Here is a 17,713-nt window from a genome sequence, read left to right as displayed (position 1 = left end):
CTAATAGAGTCCTGCCTTTCTTTTAATCTATTAGGCCTTCAAAAGCAATAATGGCACTTGACCAGACATGATAACATATGTTTTCAAGATGGGGAACAACCTCTTATAAGGGGAAGTGAGTAGAGGATATTATTGCCAGCATTTTTTTAAAGGCTAGGCCATGTGGGCTCAAAGTTCAGTTCAACTGGGCTCAACCCACTTGTGGTTAATCTTACAAGTTACAATAATAAACAAGTGACATAAATAAAGTTACAATAATAAAGAAGTACTTATTAAAACACCTCAAGTTACCCCTCCAGGTTATCCCCACCATCTTCCCTATATAGTCCAAGTCTTAACTGATAAGGAAAGTCATTCTCATTAGACTCTTACTTTAGCTCCATAAACAAACAAATAAATGAACTGGTCCTCTCACCTACTGCACTCCTTATCCTTCTAACAGCCTCCATCCCTTTTCTCCCATTTCCAATACCTCGTACCTCCATGAGATTTTCCAATAGAATTCACTGTCTCTTTGCTATATGTGCTTTGTACAAAATTCTCAGGATTTTTACCAAAAACCATATGCACATAGGAAAACTCTGCCTCCTATCTTTTTTTTTTTTTTTTCTGGCCACGCTGCATGTGGGCCTTAGTTCCCCTACCAGGGATGGAAACCACACCCCCTGCAGTGGCAGCATGGAGTCTTAACTCCTAGAATGTCAGGGAAGTCCCTGCCTCCCATCATTTTAATAGGAGTAAAGTACTGTGACCATATAAGAAAAATAAGGGACTTCCCTGGTGGTGCAGTGGTGAAGAATCCTCCTGCCAATGCAGGGGATACGGGTTCAATCCCTGGGCTGATAAGATCACACGTGCCACGGAGTAACTAAACCCATGCACCGCAATTACTGAGCCTGAGCTCTAGAGCCCGCATGCCACAAGTTCTGAAGCTTGAACGCTCTAGGGCCCGCATCATGCAACTACTGAGCCTGCATGCTGCAACTACTGAAGCCCATGTGCATAGAACACGTGCTCTGCAACAAGAGAAGCCACTGCAATGAGAATCCTGGGCACCACAATGAGAAGTAGCCCCTGCTGGCCACAACTAGGGAAAGCCCGTGTGCAGCAATGAAGACCCAATGCAGCCAAAATAATAATAATAATAAAGAAAAATAATACTAAATCAAAAAAGGGCATTAAAATTTTCTGGAGAAGTTTGCTTGTTTGATTGAGTTGTTTTCTTTTTTAAAAAAACATAGATTAAGGTCACTAATAAAAAATTACAACATAATAAATTAAAGAAATTAAAAATAGGTGAATGAAATAATTGGGTCAGAAGAAAAACAAGAGAGTGAGAGAGAGAGAGGTGGAGCCAGGAGTGAAGTTTGAGCCCAAACTGGGTGCTATAAAGGCACTTTGGTGGCTGAAGTTAGAACCAGATTTGGATCCAGCAGCCAAGACATAGAAGGAAACATGATCAGTTCCATGACTGACAGAATCCATAAGACAAATAAATTAATTATTCAAGACTAGCCTAACCATTCCCAGTACTGAAACCTAAAAGAAAATTTTCTTGTGGGTCCTAGTAAAGAAGATACTGAGTAAACAACGTCCTCAATAACATCCTGCGATAATTAAATATGGTTCTTAGGACTGTTTCTTATAAAGTTCCCCAGTGAAGCTGACAGCTTCAGGTCAAAATTCATCTGAAGTACCCTATCCTTTGAGATTCTAATAAATGGCTCAAAGCTCATCTCACAGCAGGTGGGAGACTTATGTACCCACTTCTTCCAACACACATATACCCAATGTTTCTTGGAATTCTGGAGAGGAGACGAGTTGTTTATGCGGAGACGAGTTGTTTATGCTTTTGCCAGTTACTCTCCACTCTGAACTCCTGCCTTGTCATTGAGTGGATCCACACTGACCCAAAGTGGGGACATAGTGCCTTTTCCTTGAACTCCTGAACCATTTCTCACATAAAGCATTAATGTGTGCAGCCAGCTTTGTTATAGAGGTTGTGAGGGGAGAGATGCAAGTTTAGATCACAACAGCACAACAATATCAAGTTTAATATTGGATGACCCTGCTCTAGTCTGCAAGCTCCAACCTGCTGCTGGGTGGCCTGGTCTTTCCCTTCCTTGCTCCTCTCTTCTCTGTCCTTAGATGTACCCACATGTTTGTTCATTCTCTGTAGAGTCTCCTTCCATCTCACACATCAAGGGCTCCATATCCACCACCCAAGTGGCTTATTACCAGGACAAGCATATAATTTGTTGCTTATCCTGAGTCATTTTTGAGAGTGAGTGTGTTCTATTAAGGATTACACTGGAGCAAGAAGCATGAACCAGGACCATTCAAGGCAAATTGGGGCACATGGTAAGGCTCTTTATAAAGGCTCCTTCCCTGGAAAATAGATTCTTGTATTATTTGATATTAATTGTTCCTAAATCTCAGTTCTTTAACTTTTAAACTCCCAAAACTAGTGTTGGCTTCCTGGAGACATTAGCCAGGGTCCTCTGTTTGCCAATAATAATACAGCAAACATGAATGAGAAAGCCAAAAGCTTCTTGGAGTGCCAAGTTTTACATTATTTGCCTAGTAGGCATAAACTCACAGGCATCAGACATGGAAATTATGTGAAACACCTGAACTGAAGGCACATACAACTAGTGACCCTGGATCTCATTGATGAAGTTTGCAAGTTGCTTCCCTTCCTGGGGCACAGGCAAAGAGAATGCTATCCACCCTCTAATCCCAACTTAAAGAAAAGGTCAACAGTGGGGATTGGCCGGGGGAAGACATTATGCCCAAACTAACTCCTAATCTACCCTTCCTCATTCTCTCTATCCTCTCTCTAAACACTGGGACCTTGAAGAGATGAGTGTCTGAGGTGAAAGTAGAGAAGGGATACCCTACAGGATCCCACTAACCTTCTCCCCATGAAGATGAACCAACAATTCAAGATAACCCTGGTATCATCCTACATGCCGTACACATGCTAGTATTTCCTATATATCCTAGCTTGTTATAAGTCCAGATTTTAAAGCTTTTTCTTCCTTTTTTTTCCTCTTTTCTCCCTTTGAATCCACAGTGTCTTCTGGACTAACCTTATAAAAGTTCCACCAAGCACAGAAACTGAAGTAGCAGCTATTCCATAGAAGTGTCAAGACCCCACTCTATTGAGCTACACCCTCAAAATATTCTCCTCGCTATGGGTTCCCTCTCCAGTTTCCCTTCCCCATTTTCAAGGGGTAGGTCCTGATGTAAGCAGGTGTCTTATTCTACTCCCTCTGGACTTTTGGAGTTCAAATTTTCTTCTTTGTGGGTTTGTTAAAACAAAACTGACAATCACAACCACCTTTTGCTTAAACAAGAAGGCGTATTGTTTTTGTTTTGTTTTGTTTTAATTTTTATTTTTGTTTATTTATTTGGGGCTGTGCAGGGTCTTAGTTACAGCACGTGGGATGTTTGTTGCAGCATGCAGACTTCTTTGTAGCAGCATGCGAACTCTTAGTTGCAACATGCATGTGGGATCTAGTTCCCCGACCATGGATCAAGCTCTGGCCCCCAGCATTGGAAGCATGCGGTCTTAGCCACTGGACCACTAGGGAAGTCCTGAGATGTATTGTTCTTGTTGATGAAAAATTAATCAGTCAATTTAAGAAAGAATTGGAAAATTTTATTCAAGCCAAATTTGAGGATTATAACCTGGGAAGAGCACCTCAGGAAGCTCTGAGAACTGTTCTGCCTGTTACAAGTCAAGACACAGTGTATATATAAGTTACTGAGACAGAGGGATGTACATTAAATGACATATTATTGACAGTTTACATAATCCAGATTTAAGTGCCATCATGGTGGGTCACGTGACCCTTTACAAGCTCTAGAAGGAATGCTGGACTTCTCTGGTGGCACAGTGGTTAAGAATCCACCTGCCAATGCAGGGGACACAGGTTCGAGCCTTGGTCCAGGAAGATCCCACATGGCACAGAGTAAATAAGCCTGTGTGCTACAACTACTGAGCATACGCTCTAGAGTCCTCCAGCCACAACTACTGAAGCCCACAAGCCACAACTACTGAAGCCCGCACGCCTAGAGCCCGTGCTCCACAACAAGAGAGGCCACAGTGATGAGAAGCCCACACACTGTAACAAAGAGTAGACACCGCTCGCCACAACTAGAGAAAGCCTGCGCACAGCAAGGAAAACCCAACACAGGCAAAAATAAATAAATATTTAAAATGGAAAACCAAAAAGAGGGAATGTTATCTTTTAAGGAGTTGCCTTTTTGGTGCTAGGAGAATGTTGCTGTTTATGGTTGAGCAGGCATTCTTGATGATGGGGGAGGTCTGGTTGATGTATAATGCAGAATCACAATGGGGGGGGAGAGGAGAGGCCAAAGAGCAGAAAAGAATTTTTATGCTGAAATTTTTCTTGCTTTACCATAAAATATGAATTTTATTTCACATCTCTAACATGAAAATTCATTTGTTCCAAGAGGAATGCCATAGGAGTTAAGCAGAGGTGGGTCAATGATTGCCTCCTGTCTTCACGTCAGTTACTGAATGGCCATCAAAGACAAGCCGAGAAAGAGAACCAGAGGCTGGTGCTATGATGGTGATCTCCAGGTCCTTACCCAGTCTCCTTGTTTGGGAGAGTTTGGTCTACATGGCCACCAGCCAAATGACCTCTTCTCATTTAACCAAGCACGTATATGATACAAATGCTACGTTAATTATTAATACTAGGAAGCAAGCATGTGGGTAGTAAGGTGGACAGTTGATTGGACCTCAGACACTAGCAAAACTCTGGAATCGGACACTGCTGTTGTAACAGTAATTTGGCATCTCAGGAGACATAAAATTAGAATTACGAAGGAGCAGAGGGCTTAGGAGACAGCACAGTTCTGTTTTCTCTCTTTTGCTTACTCATCTCGCCTATTATAAATGCCCATTAAATAGATCAAATGCAGGGTGCTTATGTCATCCTACACATTGAAAGTTGCAAATGCTGAACTTTGATGCGAGTGTGTAGGCCTGTTGTGCTGAGCCTTTGAAAGAGGTCCCGTGGACTATTACAACGATGAATTTCAGATGAGGGAATAACGTTCATATGCCCCAGACATTTATTGAGTAAACGTTACAGGCCAGTTCATTTTTCCAGTTAGTGAGAATACAAAAGTAAAGATGGATGGCAGGGCGGAGGGGCGGGGAGATAAATTAGGAGTTTGGGATTAACATATACACATTACTATACATAAAATAGTAAACAACAAGGACCTCATATATAGCACAGGGGACTATACTCAGTAACCCATAAGGGAAAAGCATCTGAAAAAGAATAGATATAAATATATGTATAACTGAATCGCTACACCTGAAACTAACAAAACACTGTAAATCAGCTACACACACACACACACACACACACACACACACACACACACACACAAGGAAAAGAACGGAAAAGAAAAGAAGAAGGAATAAATCAGAGTAGTGTTTTTCAAAGTTTGGTCAAGAACGGCCTGCTGCTGCCAGTTAACAATACAGATTCCCAGAGTCTTTTCCAGATCTAACGATGCAGCGTCTCAGAAGAGGGTAGAGCCTGGCAATTAGCATTTTTAATAAGCACAGGTGATTCTTAATGCACCCTGGAGTTTGAAGAACACTAGATGATTTCTAAAGTTCATTCCAAATCTACATTTTTACCACAAAACAGCTTTGTGGTGGAGACATTTTTCAGGCATCTTTGAGAAGATTGAACATTTTTGAGAGAGACAAATGGGCTGAAGTCATCCTTAATAATGTCTCACTATTACTAATATCAAACGTTTATTCAGGGCTTCCCTTCTGGCGCAGTGGTTGAGAGTCCGCCTGCCGATGCGGGGTACACGGGTTCGTGCCCCGGTCCGGGAAGATCCCACATGCCGTGGAGCGGCTGGGCCCGTGAGCCATGGCCGCTGAGCCTGCGCGTCCGGAGCCTGTGCTCCGCAATGGGAGAGGCTACAACAGTGAGAGGCCCGCGTACCGCAAAAAAAAAAAAGTTTATTCAATGCTCATTTCTGCCAAGTATGTGCCAAACACATTAAACACATAATCCCATTTATTCAGGTCAATGTCCTTTAGCCAAAAGCCACCAGACACACCTGTTGTGAAACAAAGGGGTTTGTTACTGGTTACAGTGACTGAGAGAACATACACCATGGGGAAGCATGGACTGTCTCCGTAAGAGGGTTAGAAAGAACTATGATAGGACTTGTACTTTGGTTGGGTGACTTGGGGAAGTGCCTAAAAAGGTAGATGTTGGACTTCCCTAGTGGTACAGTGGTTAGGACTCCGCACTTCCACTGCAGGGGGTACAGGTTCAATCCCTGGTCGGGGAACTAAGACCCCACATGCTGAGCGGTGCAGCCAAAAAGACATAAAATAAACAATAAAATAAAAAGCAGGAGTTCACTAAATTGGTTGTTGTCAGACAGCAAGGGTAATTTTATGATTGGATATCTTAATAGTTCTACGCATGGGGAAGGGAGCCAAGAACAAGGATTAAGCTGCAATTGATATAGAAGTAGCAGTTAATCATTTTGGCTGAGAGAGGGCCTGTGTCTGGTGTTTTGTAGGTAGCACATTCGCTTTGTTTTCGCCTATGCTGAGACAAAATTACAAAATCGCCTTATTTTGTCTCATTTCATCATGGTCTCAGGGTAACCTGGCCTCAGTTGGTATTCTGTGAGATTGTTTATGTCTAATAGGGAAATATGGCCTAGCTCTGAGGGCCAGACCAGCTTTCAAATATCAGAGGCTGCAGACCCCTTCTTTCTTTTCTTCCTTCCTTCCTTCCTTCCTTCCTCCCTCCCTCCCTCCCTCCCTTCCTCCCTCCCTTCCTTCCTTCCTTCCTTTCTCTTTCTTTTCTCTCTCTCTCTCTCTCTCTTTCTTTCTCTCTCTCTCTGTCTCTCATTCAACATACTATATCCCATGAGATAAGTATTATAAAATAACTCCTGCTCTGAGAGGTTGTGTGGCTTGCCAAGTTCATGTGGCTACTAAGTGGACATTCTGAGTCCACGAGGCTTTACTGCCTTCCCCTGGTAAAGGGAAAGCAATCTATAAAGCAATATACTTCTCAGTCTTGAACCCAGTGGTCATAAAAACCTTTCTTTTGGTTCTTATCACAAGTCGGCTACAAGGGGCTGGTTTCCAGTTATATGAAGCGTCCTCACCAAAGAGGAAGTTAAAAGCTATGCCTTAAAGCATTGTCAAAACTAGCAAAAATGAGAATCCAGATTTGTGTCCTGTACTGGATTGACAAGTCCTATGAAGAAAGCAGTTTTAAGATAGAGGGCTCTCCGTGGTCCAGGAAAATCAGTGCTTGTGGCATTCTGCTTCACCCACAGCCTCTCTGGGATTCTGGGGCACTTCCATGAAGACATGGATTTCTTTCCCGCAAAATACACAGGGCATAAACGAATCATATGTATAGAGATGTGAGTTTCAGGTCAAAAGTTCAGACTGATGTGCTGATAAATTTATAAAACACTAAGAATCCAAATAAAAGCAACTCTAGGGACTCATCCAGAGCCCGAACAGACAGCGTCAGAATATACCAGAGAATGAGGGCAGACTAGACAGGCATTTCCACTGAATGCAGCATGCAAAAGGGATCCATAAAACCCCCTTACTCACCCCCGGGGCCCCTTTTGTGTTGTTCTTGCCAACACAGCAGCCGTCCTGCTATATAGACCCGCTGCGCTGCCGGGGCCCCATCACACTGAACTCACATCATCGTGTCAACCAGCCATGGGGAAGGTAAACGGAACACAAGTGAAATAAAATGGAGCGGGGAAAAATGCCTCTATACAAGATCTATTACGGGGAGCAAATGATTTAATTTTGAATTATACTTCCTTTGCAGATCACCTTCTACGAGGACCGGGGCTTCCAGGGCCGCTGCTACGAGTGCAGCAGCGACTGCCCCAACCTGCAGCCCTACTTCAGCCGCTGCAACTCCATCCGGGTGGACAGCGGCTGCTGGATGCTCTATGAGCGCCCCAACTACCAGGGCCACCAGTACTTCCTGCGGCGAGGCGACTACCCCGACTACCAGCAGTGGATGGGCTTCAACGACTCCGTCCGCTCCTGCCGTCTCATCCCCACAGTGAGTGTGGCTCTGTCTTTGCCTTCCTCTCGTTGGAAATCAAAGCCATTAAAAACTGTCATCCTTCAACCAAACGGTTCCAAATGGAGAGCAGAAAGGGGGAGTGAGCCCAGTGCATGCAGTCCATTCTAGAAGGGTGTCCCAGATAGCAAGCCATTTTTCATGAACTCTGGTGGTTTTTTTAAAATCATATATTCCCAGTGTTTCATGTTTTAAATGGAATCAAAAATGAAAAGACTCATTAACAAAAAGCAGAACACAGAAGAGACTGAAGTTATCATCTGTTCGAGATAAAATTTCTTTTTTTTGTATTGAAGTATAGTTGATTTACAATGTTCTGTTAATGTCTGCTGTACAGCAAAGTGATTCAGTCATACATACAGACATTCTTTTTTTTATATTCTTTTCCATTATGGTTTTTCACCGGAAAGTGATTATGGTTCTCTGGGCTATACAGTAGGACCTTGTTGTTTATCCATCCTATATAAAACAGTTTGCCTCTGCTAACCCTAAACTCCCACTCCAAGATATAATTTCTAAAAGTGGTCATTGCACACCATATCAACACAGAAATCCAATATATCACAACTTATAAATACAATCTGGTTCTGTTTAATTGATAAAAATACTTTTGCTTGCTTTGGCTTACTTTTCTAATTGATTATCCTCCTAGAGAAGACAGGCACCCTGGCTTCTATTCTGATTTTGTAGGCGGTACCTATTAGCTCACCTAGAGGTAGAAATTGGAGGAAAGGCCACATCCAAAACTACAGTTTGAGATTCAGTCTTTCCTAGAGAGTGATGGCAGAGTTCTTAGAAGAATGTGTAGAAGTGCGGGAGCATGAGATATGGTGTCATCCAAACAGAGCTGCAAGAAGACCATTCCTGCTGCTGAGGGAATGAGGAAGTGAAGGGTAGGAGGCCAGAAAGGAAGCTTAAGAGTCACATAGGTGGAAATTTGAACTGAAAATGAAGTTATGAAAATGGAGGTAGGGAAGATGTGTCATCTTACTTTTTTGCAAGGGCTTAATAATCCATAGTATGCATGAAAACCACAACATTAGTCTTACAGAAAATAGCTAAATGTTGATTCCTATATAACAAGGGTAATATATCAAATGAGGCTTCACTTTCCAATGATGCTCACTTTTCTCCTTTGAGAGGGACGTTCTCTAATAAGAAGCACTAAAATGATCAATTTTATTGTAGACAAACCTAAATTCCCAAGGACACAGACTGGTGCATAGCAGTTGAAGAGCTGCTAAGTTCTATTCCTAGCTTAGCCCATCCACCGTAAGATTCACGGGTGGGCGTTGGGGACCAGGAAGGCTCCTTAACTCTATGACATGGTTGTGGTGAAAGCAGACTTGGACTAAGGGAACTTTAATTTCTCTCTATTTGTGTTCACTTACTTTTTCTTCTCTGTCTTCCACCCTAGCACTCCGGCACTTTCAGAATGAGAATCTATGAGAGAGATGACTTCAGAGGACAAATGTCAGAGATCGCAGACGATTGTCTCTCTCTTCAGGACCGCTTCCACCTCAATGAGATCCACTCCCTCAATGTGCTGGAGGGCTCCTGGGTCCTTTACGAGCTGCCCAACTACAGGGGAAGGCAGTACCTCCTGAGGCCAGGGGAGTACAGGAGATATCTTGACTGGGGGGCGATGAATGCCAAAGCTGGTTCTCTAAGACGGGTGACAGATTTTTACTGAAATATTTTCATTCTCCACTTTTCTCCTTTAGAATCTAATAAAAGATTTAGCTTGTGTTTCTGGCACTAATAGAGTCCTGCCTTTCTTTTAATCTATTAGGCCTTCAAAAGCAATAATGGCACTTGACCAGACATGATAACATATGTTTTCAAGATGGGGAACAACCTCTTAAAAGGGGAATTGAGTAGAGGATATTATTGCCAGCATTCTTTTAAAGGCTAGGCCATGTGGGCTCAAAGTTCAGTTCAACTGGGCTCAACCCATTTGTGGTTAATCTTGCAAGTTACAATAATAAACAAGTTACATAAATAAACAGTTACAATAATAAACAAGTACTTATTGAAACACCTCAAGTTACCCCTCCAGGTTATCCCCACCATCTTCCCCATAGAGTCCAAGTCTTAATTGATAAGGAAAGCCATTCTCATCTAGACTCTTACTTTAGCTCCATAAACAAACAAATAAATGAACTGGTCCTCTCACCTGCTGCACTCCTTATCCTTCTAACAGCCTCCATCCCTTTTCTCCCATTTCCAATACCTCGTACCTCCATGAGATTTCCCAATAGAATTCACTGTCTCTTTGCTGTATGTGCTTTGTACAAAATTTTCAGGATTTTTACCAAAAACCATATGCACATAGGAAAACTCTGCCTCCTATCATTTTTTTCTTTTTTCTGGCCACACTGCATGTGGGCCTTAGTTCCCCTTCAAGGGATCGAACCCACACCCCCTACAGTGGAAGCACGGAGTCTTAACGACTGGATGGCCAGGGAAGTCTCTGCCTCTCATCATTTTAATGGGAGTAAAGTACTGTGACCATACATGAAAAATAAGGGACTTTCCTGGTGGCGCAGTGGTTAAGAATCCTTCTGCCAATGCAGGGGATATAAGTTCAATCACTGGGCTGAGAAGATCACACGTGCCACGGAGCAACTAAGCCCGTGCACCATAACAACTGAGCCTGAGCTCTAGAGCCCGCATGCCACAAGTACTGAAGCCCACGTGCCTAGAGCCCATGCTCCACAACAAGAGAAGCCACCGCAATGAGAAGCCGGGGCACCGCAATGAAGAGTAGCCCCTGCTGGCCACAACTAGGGAAAGCCCGCATGCAGCAATGAAGACCAATGCAGCAAAAAGAAAAATAATAATAAAGAAAAATAATACTAAATCAAAAATAGGGCACTAAAATTTTCTGGAGAAGTTTGCTTGTTTGATTGAGTTGTTTTCTTTATTTTAAAAACATAGATTAAGGTCACTAATAAAGAATTACAACATAATAAATTAAAGAAATTAAAAATAGGTGAATGAAAAAATTGGGTTGGAAGAAATGCAAGCCTGAGAAGAAGAGATGGAGCCAGGAGTGAAGTTTGAGCCCAAACTGGGTGCTATAAAGGCTCTTTGGTGGCTGAAGTTAGAACCAGATTTGGATCCAGCAGCCAAGACAAAGAAGGAAACATGATCAGTTCCGTGACTGACAGAATCCATAAGACAAATTAATTATTCAAGACTAGCCTAACCATTCCCAGTACTGAAACCTAAAAGAAAATTTTCTTGTGGGTCCTAGTAAAGAAGATACTGAGTAAACAACATCCTCAATAACATCCTGCGATAATTAAATATGGTTCTTAGGACTGTTTCTTATAAAGTTCCCCAGTGAAGCTGACAGCTTCAGGTCAAAATTCATCTGAAGTACCCTATCCTTTGAGATTCTAATAAATGGCTCAAAGCTCATCTCACAGCAGGTGGGAGACTTATGTACCCACTTCTTCCAACACACATATACCCAATGTTTCTTGGAATTCTGGAGAGGAGACGAGTTGTTTATGCGGAGACGAGTTGTTTATGCTTTTGCCAGTTACTCTCCACTCTGAACTCCTGCCTTGTCATTGAGTGGATCCACACTGACCCAAAGTGGGGACATAGTGCCTTTTCCTTGAACTCCTGAACCATTTCTCACATAAAGCATTAATGTGTGCAGCCAGCTTTGTTATAGAGGTTGTGAGGGGAGAGATGCAAGTTTAGATCACAACAGCACAACAATATCAAGTTTAATATTGGATGACCCTGCTCTAGTCTGCAAGCTCCAACCTGCTGCTGGGTGGCCTGGTCTTTCCCTTCCTTGCTCCTCTCTTCTCTGTCCTTAGATGTACCCACATGTTTGTTCATTCTCTGTAGAGTCTCCTTCCATCTCACACATCAAGGGCTCCATATCCACCACCCAAGTGGCTTATTACCAGGACAAGCATATAATTTGTTGCTTATCCTGAGTCATTTTTGAGAGTGAGTGTGTTCTATTAAGGATTACACTGGAGCAAGAGGCATGAACCAGGACCATTCAAGGCAAATTGGGGCACATGGTAAGGCTCTTTATAAAGGCTCCTTCCCTGGAAAATAGATTCTTGTATTATTTGATATTAATTGTTCCTAAATCTCAGTTCTTTAACTTTTAAACTCCCAAAACTAGTGTTGGCTTCCTGGAGACATTAGCCAGGGTCCTCTGTTTGCCAATAATAATACAGCAAACATGAATGAGAAAGCCAAAAGCTTCTTGGAGTGCCAAGTTTTACATTATTTGCCTAGTAGGCATAAACTCACAGGCATCAGACATGGAAATTATATGAAACACCTGAACTGAAGGCACATAAAACCAGAGACCCTGGATCTCATTGATGAAGTTTGCAAGTTGCTTCCCTTCCTGGGGCACAGGCAAAGAGAATGCTATCCACCCTCTAATCCCAACTTAAAGAAAAAGTCAACAGTGGGGAGTTGCCGGGGGAAGACATTATGCCCAAACTATCTCCTAATCTACCCTTCCTCATTCTCTCTATCCTCTCTCTAAACACTGGGACCTTGAAGAGATGAGTGTCTGAGGTGAAAGCAGGGAAGGGATACCCTACAGGATCCCACTAACCTTCTCCCCATGAAGATGAACCAACAATTCGATAACCCTGGTATCAGCCTACATACCCTACACTAGTACTTACTAGTGTACTACACTAGTACACTACTAGTGTTTCCTATATATGAGGAAACTCATATATAGGAATGAGTAATACACTAGTATTTGTGTATTATTGTATAATAGTACAAATAATAGTACAAATAATAGTAATACACTAGTATTTCCTATATATCCTAGCTTGTTATAAGTCCAGATTTTAAAGCTTTTTCTTCCCTTTTTTTCCTCTTTTCTCCCTTTGAATCCACAGTGTCTTCTGGACTAACCTTATAAAAGTTCCACCAAGCACAGAAACTGAAGTAGCAGCTATTCCATAAAAGTGTCAAGACCCCACTCTATTGAGCTACACCCTCAAAATGTTCTCCTCACTATGTGTTCCCTCTCCAGTTTCCCTTCCCCATTTTCAAGGGGTAGGTCCTGATGTAAGAAGGTGTCTTATTCCAATTCCTCTGGACTTCTGGAGTTCAAATTTTCTTCTTTGTGGGTTTGTTAAAACAAAACTGACAATCACAACCACCTTTTGCTTAAACAAGAAGGAATATAGTTTTTGTTTCTTTTTTTCAAATATTTATTTTATTTTTGTTTATTTATTTTGGACTGCGCCAGATCTTAGTTATGGCACGCAGGATGTTCATTGCAGCATGCGAACTCTTAGTTGCAGCGTGCATGTGGGATCTAGTTCCCCGACCATGGATCGAACTCTGGCCCCCAGCATTGGGAGCATAGAGTCTTAGTCATTGGACCACCGGGGAAGTCCCGAGACGTATTGTTATTGTCGATGAAAAATGAATCAGTCAATTTAAGAAAAAATTGGAAAATTTTATTCGAGCCAAATTTGAGGATTATAACCTGGGAAGAGCACCTCAGGAAGCTCTGAGAACTGTTCTGCCTGTTACAAGTCAAGACACAGTGTATATATAAGTTACTGAGACAGAGGGATGTACATTAAATGACATATTATTGACAGTTTACATAATCCAGATTTAAGTGCCATCATGGTGGGTCACGTGACCCTTTACAAGCTCTAGAAGGAATGTTGGACTTCTCTGGTAGCACAGTGGTTAAGAATCCACCTGCCAATGCAGGGGACACAGGTTCGAGCCTTGGTCCAGGAAGATCCCACATGGCACAGAGTAAATAAGCCTGTGTGCTACAACTACTGAGCGTATGCTCTAGAGTCCTCCAGCCACAACTACTGAAGCCCACACGCCTAGAGCCCGTGCTCCACAAAAAGAGAGGCCACAGCGATGAGAAGCCCGCACACCGTAATGAAGAGTAGCCCCCGCTCGCCACAACTAGAGAAAGCCTGCGCACAGCAAGGAAGACCCAACACAGCCAAAAATAAATAAATATTTATTTAAAAATGAAAACCAAAAAGAAGGAATGTTATATTTTAAGGAGTTGCCTTTTTGGTGCTAGGAGAATGTTGCTGTTTATGGTTGAGCAGGCATTCTTGATGATGGGGGAGGTTTGGTTGATGTATAATGCAGATATGCAATGCGGGGGGGAGAGGGGAGGCCAAGGGCAGAAAAGAATTTTTATGTTGATATTTTTCTTGCCTTACTATAAAATATGAATTTTATTTCACATTTTTAACATGAAAATTCATTTGTTCCTAGAGGAATGCCATAGGAGTTAAGCAGAGGTGGGTCAATGATTGCCTCCTGTCTTCACGTCAGTTACTGAATGGCCATCAAAGACAAGCCGAGAAAGAGAACCAGAGGCTGGTGCTATGATGGTGATCTCCAGGTCCTTACCCAGTCTCCTTGTTTGGGAGAGTTTGGTCTACATGGCCACCAGCCAAATGACCTCTTCTCATTTAACCAAGCACGTATATGATACAAATGCTACGTTAATTATTAATACTAGGAAGCAAGCATGTGGGTAGTAAGGTGGACAGTTGATTGGACCTCAGACACTAGCAAAACTCTGGAATCGGACACTGCTGTTGTAACAGTAATTTGGCATCTCAGGAGACATAAAATTAGAATTACGAAGGAGCAGAGGGCTTAGGGGACAGCACAGTTCTGTTTTCTCTCTTTTGCTTACTCATCTCGCCTATTATAAATGCCCATTAAATAGATCAAATGCAGGGTGCTTATGTCATCCTACACATTGAAAGTTGCAAATGCTGAACTTTGATGCGAGTGTGTAGGCCTGTTGTGCTGAGCCTTTGAAAGAGGTCCCGTGGACTATTACAACGATGAATTTCAGACGAGGGAATAACGTTCATATGCCCCAGACATTTATTGAGTAAACGTTACAGGCCAGTTCATTTTTCCAGTTAGTGAGAATACAAAAGTAAAGATGGATGGCAGGGCGGAGGGGCGGGGAGATAAATTAGGAGTTTGGGATTAACATATACACATTACTATACATAAAATAGTAAACAACAAGGACCTCATATATAGCACAGGGGACTATACTCAGTAACCCATAAGGGAAAAGCATCTGAAAAAGAATAGATATAAATATATGTATAACTGAATCGCTACACCTGAAACTAACAAAACACTGTAAATCAGCTACACACACACACACACACACACACACACAAAGAAAAGAACGGAAAAGAAAAGAAGAAGGAATAAATCAGAGTAGTGTTTTTCAAAGTTTGGTCAAGAACGACCTGCTGCTGCCAGTTAACAATACAGATTCCCAGAGTCCTTTCCAGATCTAACGATGCAGCGTCTCAGAAGCGGGTAGAGCCTGGCAATTAGCATTTTAATAAGCACAGGTGATTCTTAATGCACCCTGGAGTTTGAAGAACACTAGATGATTTCTAAAGTTCATTCCAAATCTACATTTTTACCACAAAACAGCTTTGTGGTGGAGACATTTTTCAGGCATCTTTGAGAAGATTGAACATTTTTGAGAGAGACAAATGGGCTGAAGTCATCCTTAATAATGTCTCACTATTACTAATATCAAACGTTTATTCAGGGCTTCCCTTCTGGCGCAGTGGTTGAGAGTCCGCCTGCCGATGCGGGGTACACGGGTTCGTGCCCCGGTCCGGGAAGATCCCACATGCCGTGGAGCGGCTGGGCCCGTGAGCCATGGCCGCTGAGCCTGCGCGTCCGGAGCCTGTGCTCCGCAATGGGAGAGGCCACAACAGTGAGAGGCCCGCGTACCGCAAAAAAAAAAAAGTTTATTCAATGCTCATTTCTGCCAAGTATGTGCCAAACACATTAAACACATAATCCCATTTATTCAGGTCAATGTCCTTTAGCCAAAAGCCACCAGACACACCTGTTGTGAAACAAAGGGGTTTGTTACTGGTTACAGTGACTGAGAGAACATACACCATGGGGAAGCATGGACTGTCTCCGTAAGAGGGTTAGAAAGAACTATGATAGGACTTGTACTTTGGTTGGGTGACTTGGGGAAGTGCCTAAAAAGGTAGATGTTGGACTTCCCTAGTGGTACAGTGGTTAGGACTCCGCACTTCCACTGCAGGGGGTACAGGTTCAATCCCTGGTCGGGGAACTAAGACCCCACATGCTGAGCGGTGCAGCCAAAAAGACATAAAATAAACAATAAAATAAAAAGCAGGAGTTCACTAAATTGGTTGTTGTCAGACAGCAAGGGTAATTTTATGATTGGATATCTTAATAGTTCTACGCATGGGGAAGGGAGCCAAGAACAAGGATTAAGCTGCAATTGATATAGAAGTAGCAGTTAATCATTTTGGCTGAGAGAGGGCCTGTGTCTGGTGTTTTGTAGGTAGCACATTCGCTTTGTTTTCGCCTATGCTGAGACAAAATTACAAAATCGCCTTATTTTGTCTCATTTCATCATGGTCTCAGGGTAACCTGGCCTCAGTTGGTATTCTGTGAGATTGTTTATGTCTAATAGGGAAATATGGCCTAGCTCTGAGGGCCAGACCAGCTTTCAAATATCAGAGGCTGCAGACCCCTTCTTTCTTTTCTTCCTTCCTTCCTTCCTTCCTTCCTCCCTCCCTCCCTCCCTCCCTTCCTCCCTCCCTTCCTTCCTTCCTTCCTTTCTCTTTCTTTTCTCTCTCTCTCTCTCTCTCTTTCTTTCTCTCTCTCTCTGTCTCTCATTCAACATACTATATCCCATGAGATAAGTATTATAAAATAACTCCTGCTCTGAGAGGTTGTGTGGCTTGCCAAGTTCATGTGGCTACTAAGTGGACATTCTGAGTCCACGAGACTTTACTGCCTTCCCCTGGTAAAGGGAAAGCAATCTATAAAGCAATATACTTCTCAGTCTTGAACCCAGTGGTCATAAAAACCTTTCTTTTGGTTCTTATCACAAGTCGGCTACAAGGGGCTGGTTTCCAGTTATATGAAGCGTCCTCACCAAAGAGGAAGTTAAAAGCTATGCCTTAAAGCATTGTCAAAACTAGCAAAAATGAGAATCCAGATTTGTGTCCTGTACTGGATTGACAAGTCCTATGAAGAAAGCAGTTTTAAGATAGAGGGCTCTCCGTGGTCCAGGAAAATCAGTGCTTGTGGCATTCTGCTTCACCCACAGCCTCTCTGGGATTCTGGGGCACTTCCATGAAGACATGGATTTCTTTCCCGCAAAATACACAGGGCATAAACGAATCATATGTATAGAGATGTGAGTTTCAGGTCAAAAGTTCAGACTGATGTGCTGATAAATTTATAAAACACTAAGAATCCAAATAAAAGCAACTCTAGGGACTCATCCAGAGCCCGAACAGACAGCGTTAGAATATACCAGAGAATGAGGGCAGACTAGACAGGCATTTCCACTGAATGCAGCATGCAAAAGGGATCCATAAAACCCCCTTACTCACCCCCGGGGCCCCTTTTGTGTTGTTCTTGCCAACACAGCAGCCGTCCTGCTATATAGACCCGCTGCGCTGCCGGGGCCCCATCACACTGAACTCACATCATCGTGTCAACCAGCC

At 42.7% G+C, this 17,713-nt stretch overlaps 1 protein-coding gene across 3 annotated transcripts; it reads left to right on the top strand.

Moving 5' to 3' along the window:
- The first annotated feature begins 7,767 nt into the window (after positions 1 to 7,767).
- On the top strand, positions 7,768 to 9,852 carry LOC136125338 (gamma-crystallin B-like). Of its 3 annotated transcripts, XM_065880115.1 has the most exons (4): positions 7,768 to 7,789; positions 7,896 to 8,144; positions 9,081 to 9,088; positions 9,594 to 9,852. In XM_065880115.1, exons 1-4 carry the CDS (start codon positions 7,781 to 7,783, stop codon positions 9,850 to 9,852), a joined length of 525 nt encoding a protein of 174 aa, XP_065736187.1. In that variant the 5' UTR covers positions 7,768 to 7,780. The 3 variants fall into 3 exon arrangements, with proteins under 3 accessions (XP_065736187.1, XP_065736186.1, XP_065736185.1); XM_065880114.1 differs by lacking the exon at positions 9,081 to 9,088 and having other exon boundaries at positions 7,896 to 8,138; positions 9,577 to 9,852; XM_065880113.1 differs by lacking the exon at positions 9,081 to 9,088 and having other exon boundaries at positions 9,577 to 9,852.
- The last annotated feature ends 7,861 nt before the right edge of the window (positions 9,853 to 17,713 follow it).

Source organism: Phocoena phocoena, chromosome 7 (assembly GCF_963924675.1).
Source record: "Phocoena phocoena chromosome 7, mPhoPho1.1, whole genome shotgun sequence".
NCBI lineage: Eukaryota > Metazoa > Chordata > Mammalia > Artiodactyla > Phocoenidae > Phocoena > Phocoena phocoena.
Note: the sequence above shows the minus strand (reverse complement) of the source record. Positions and strands in the feature narration are given on the sequence as shown.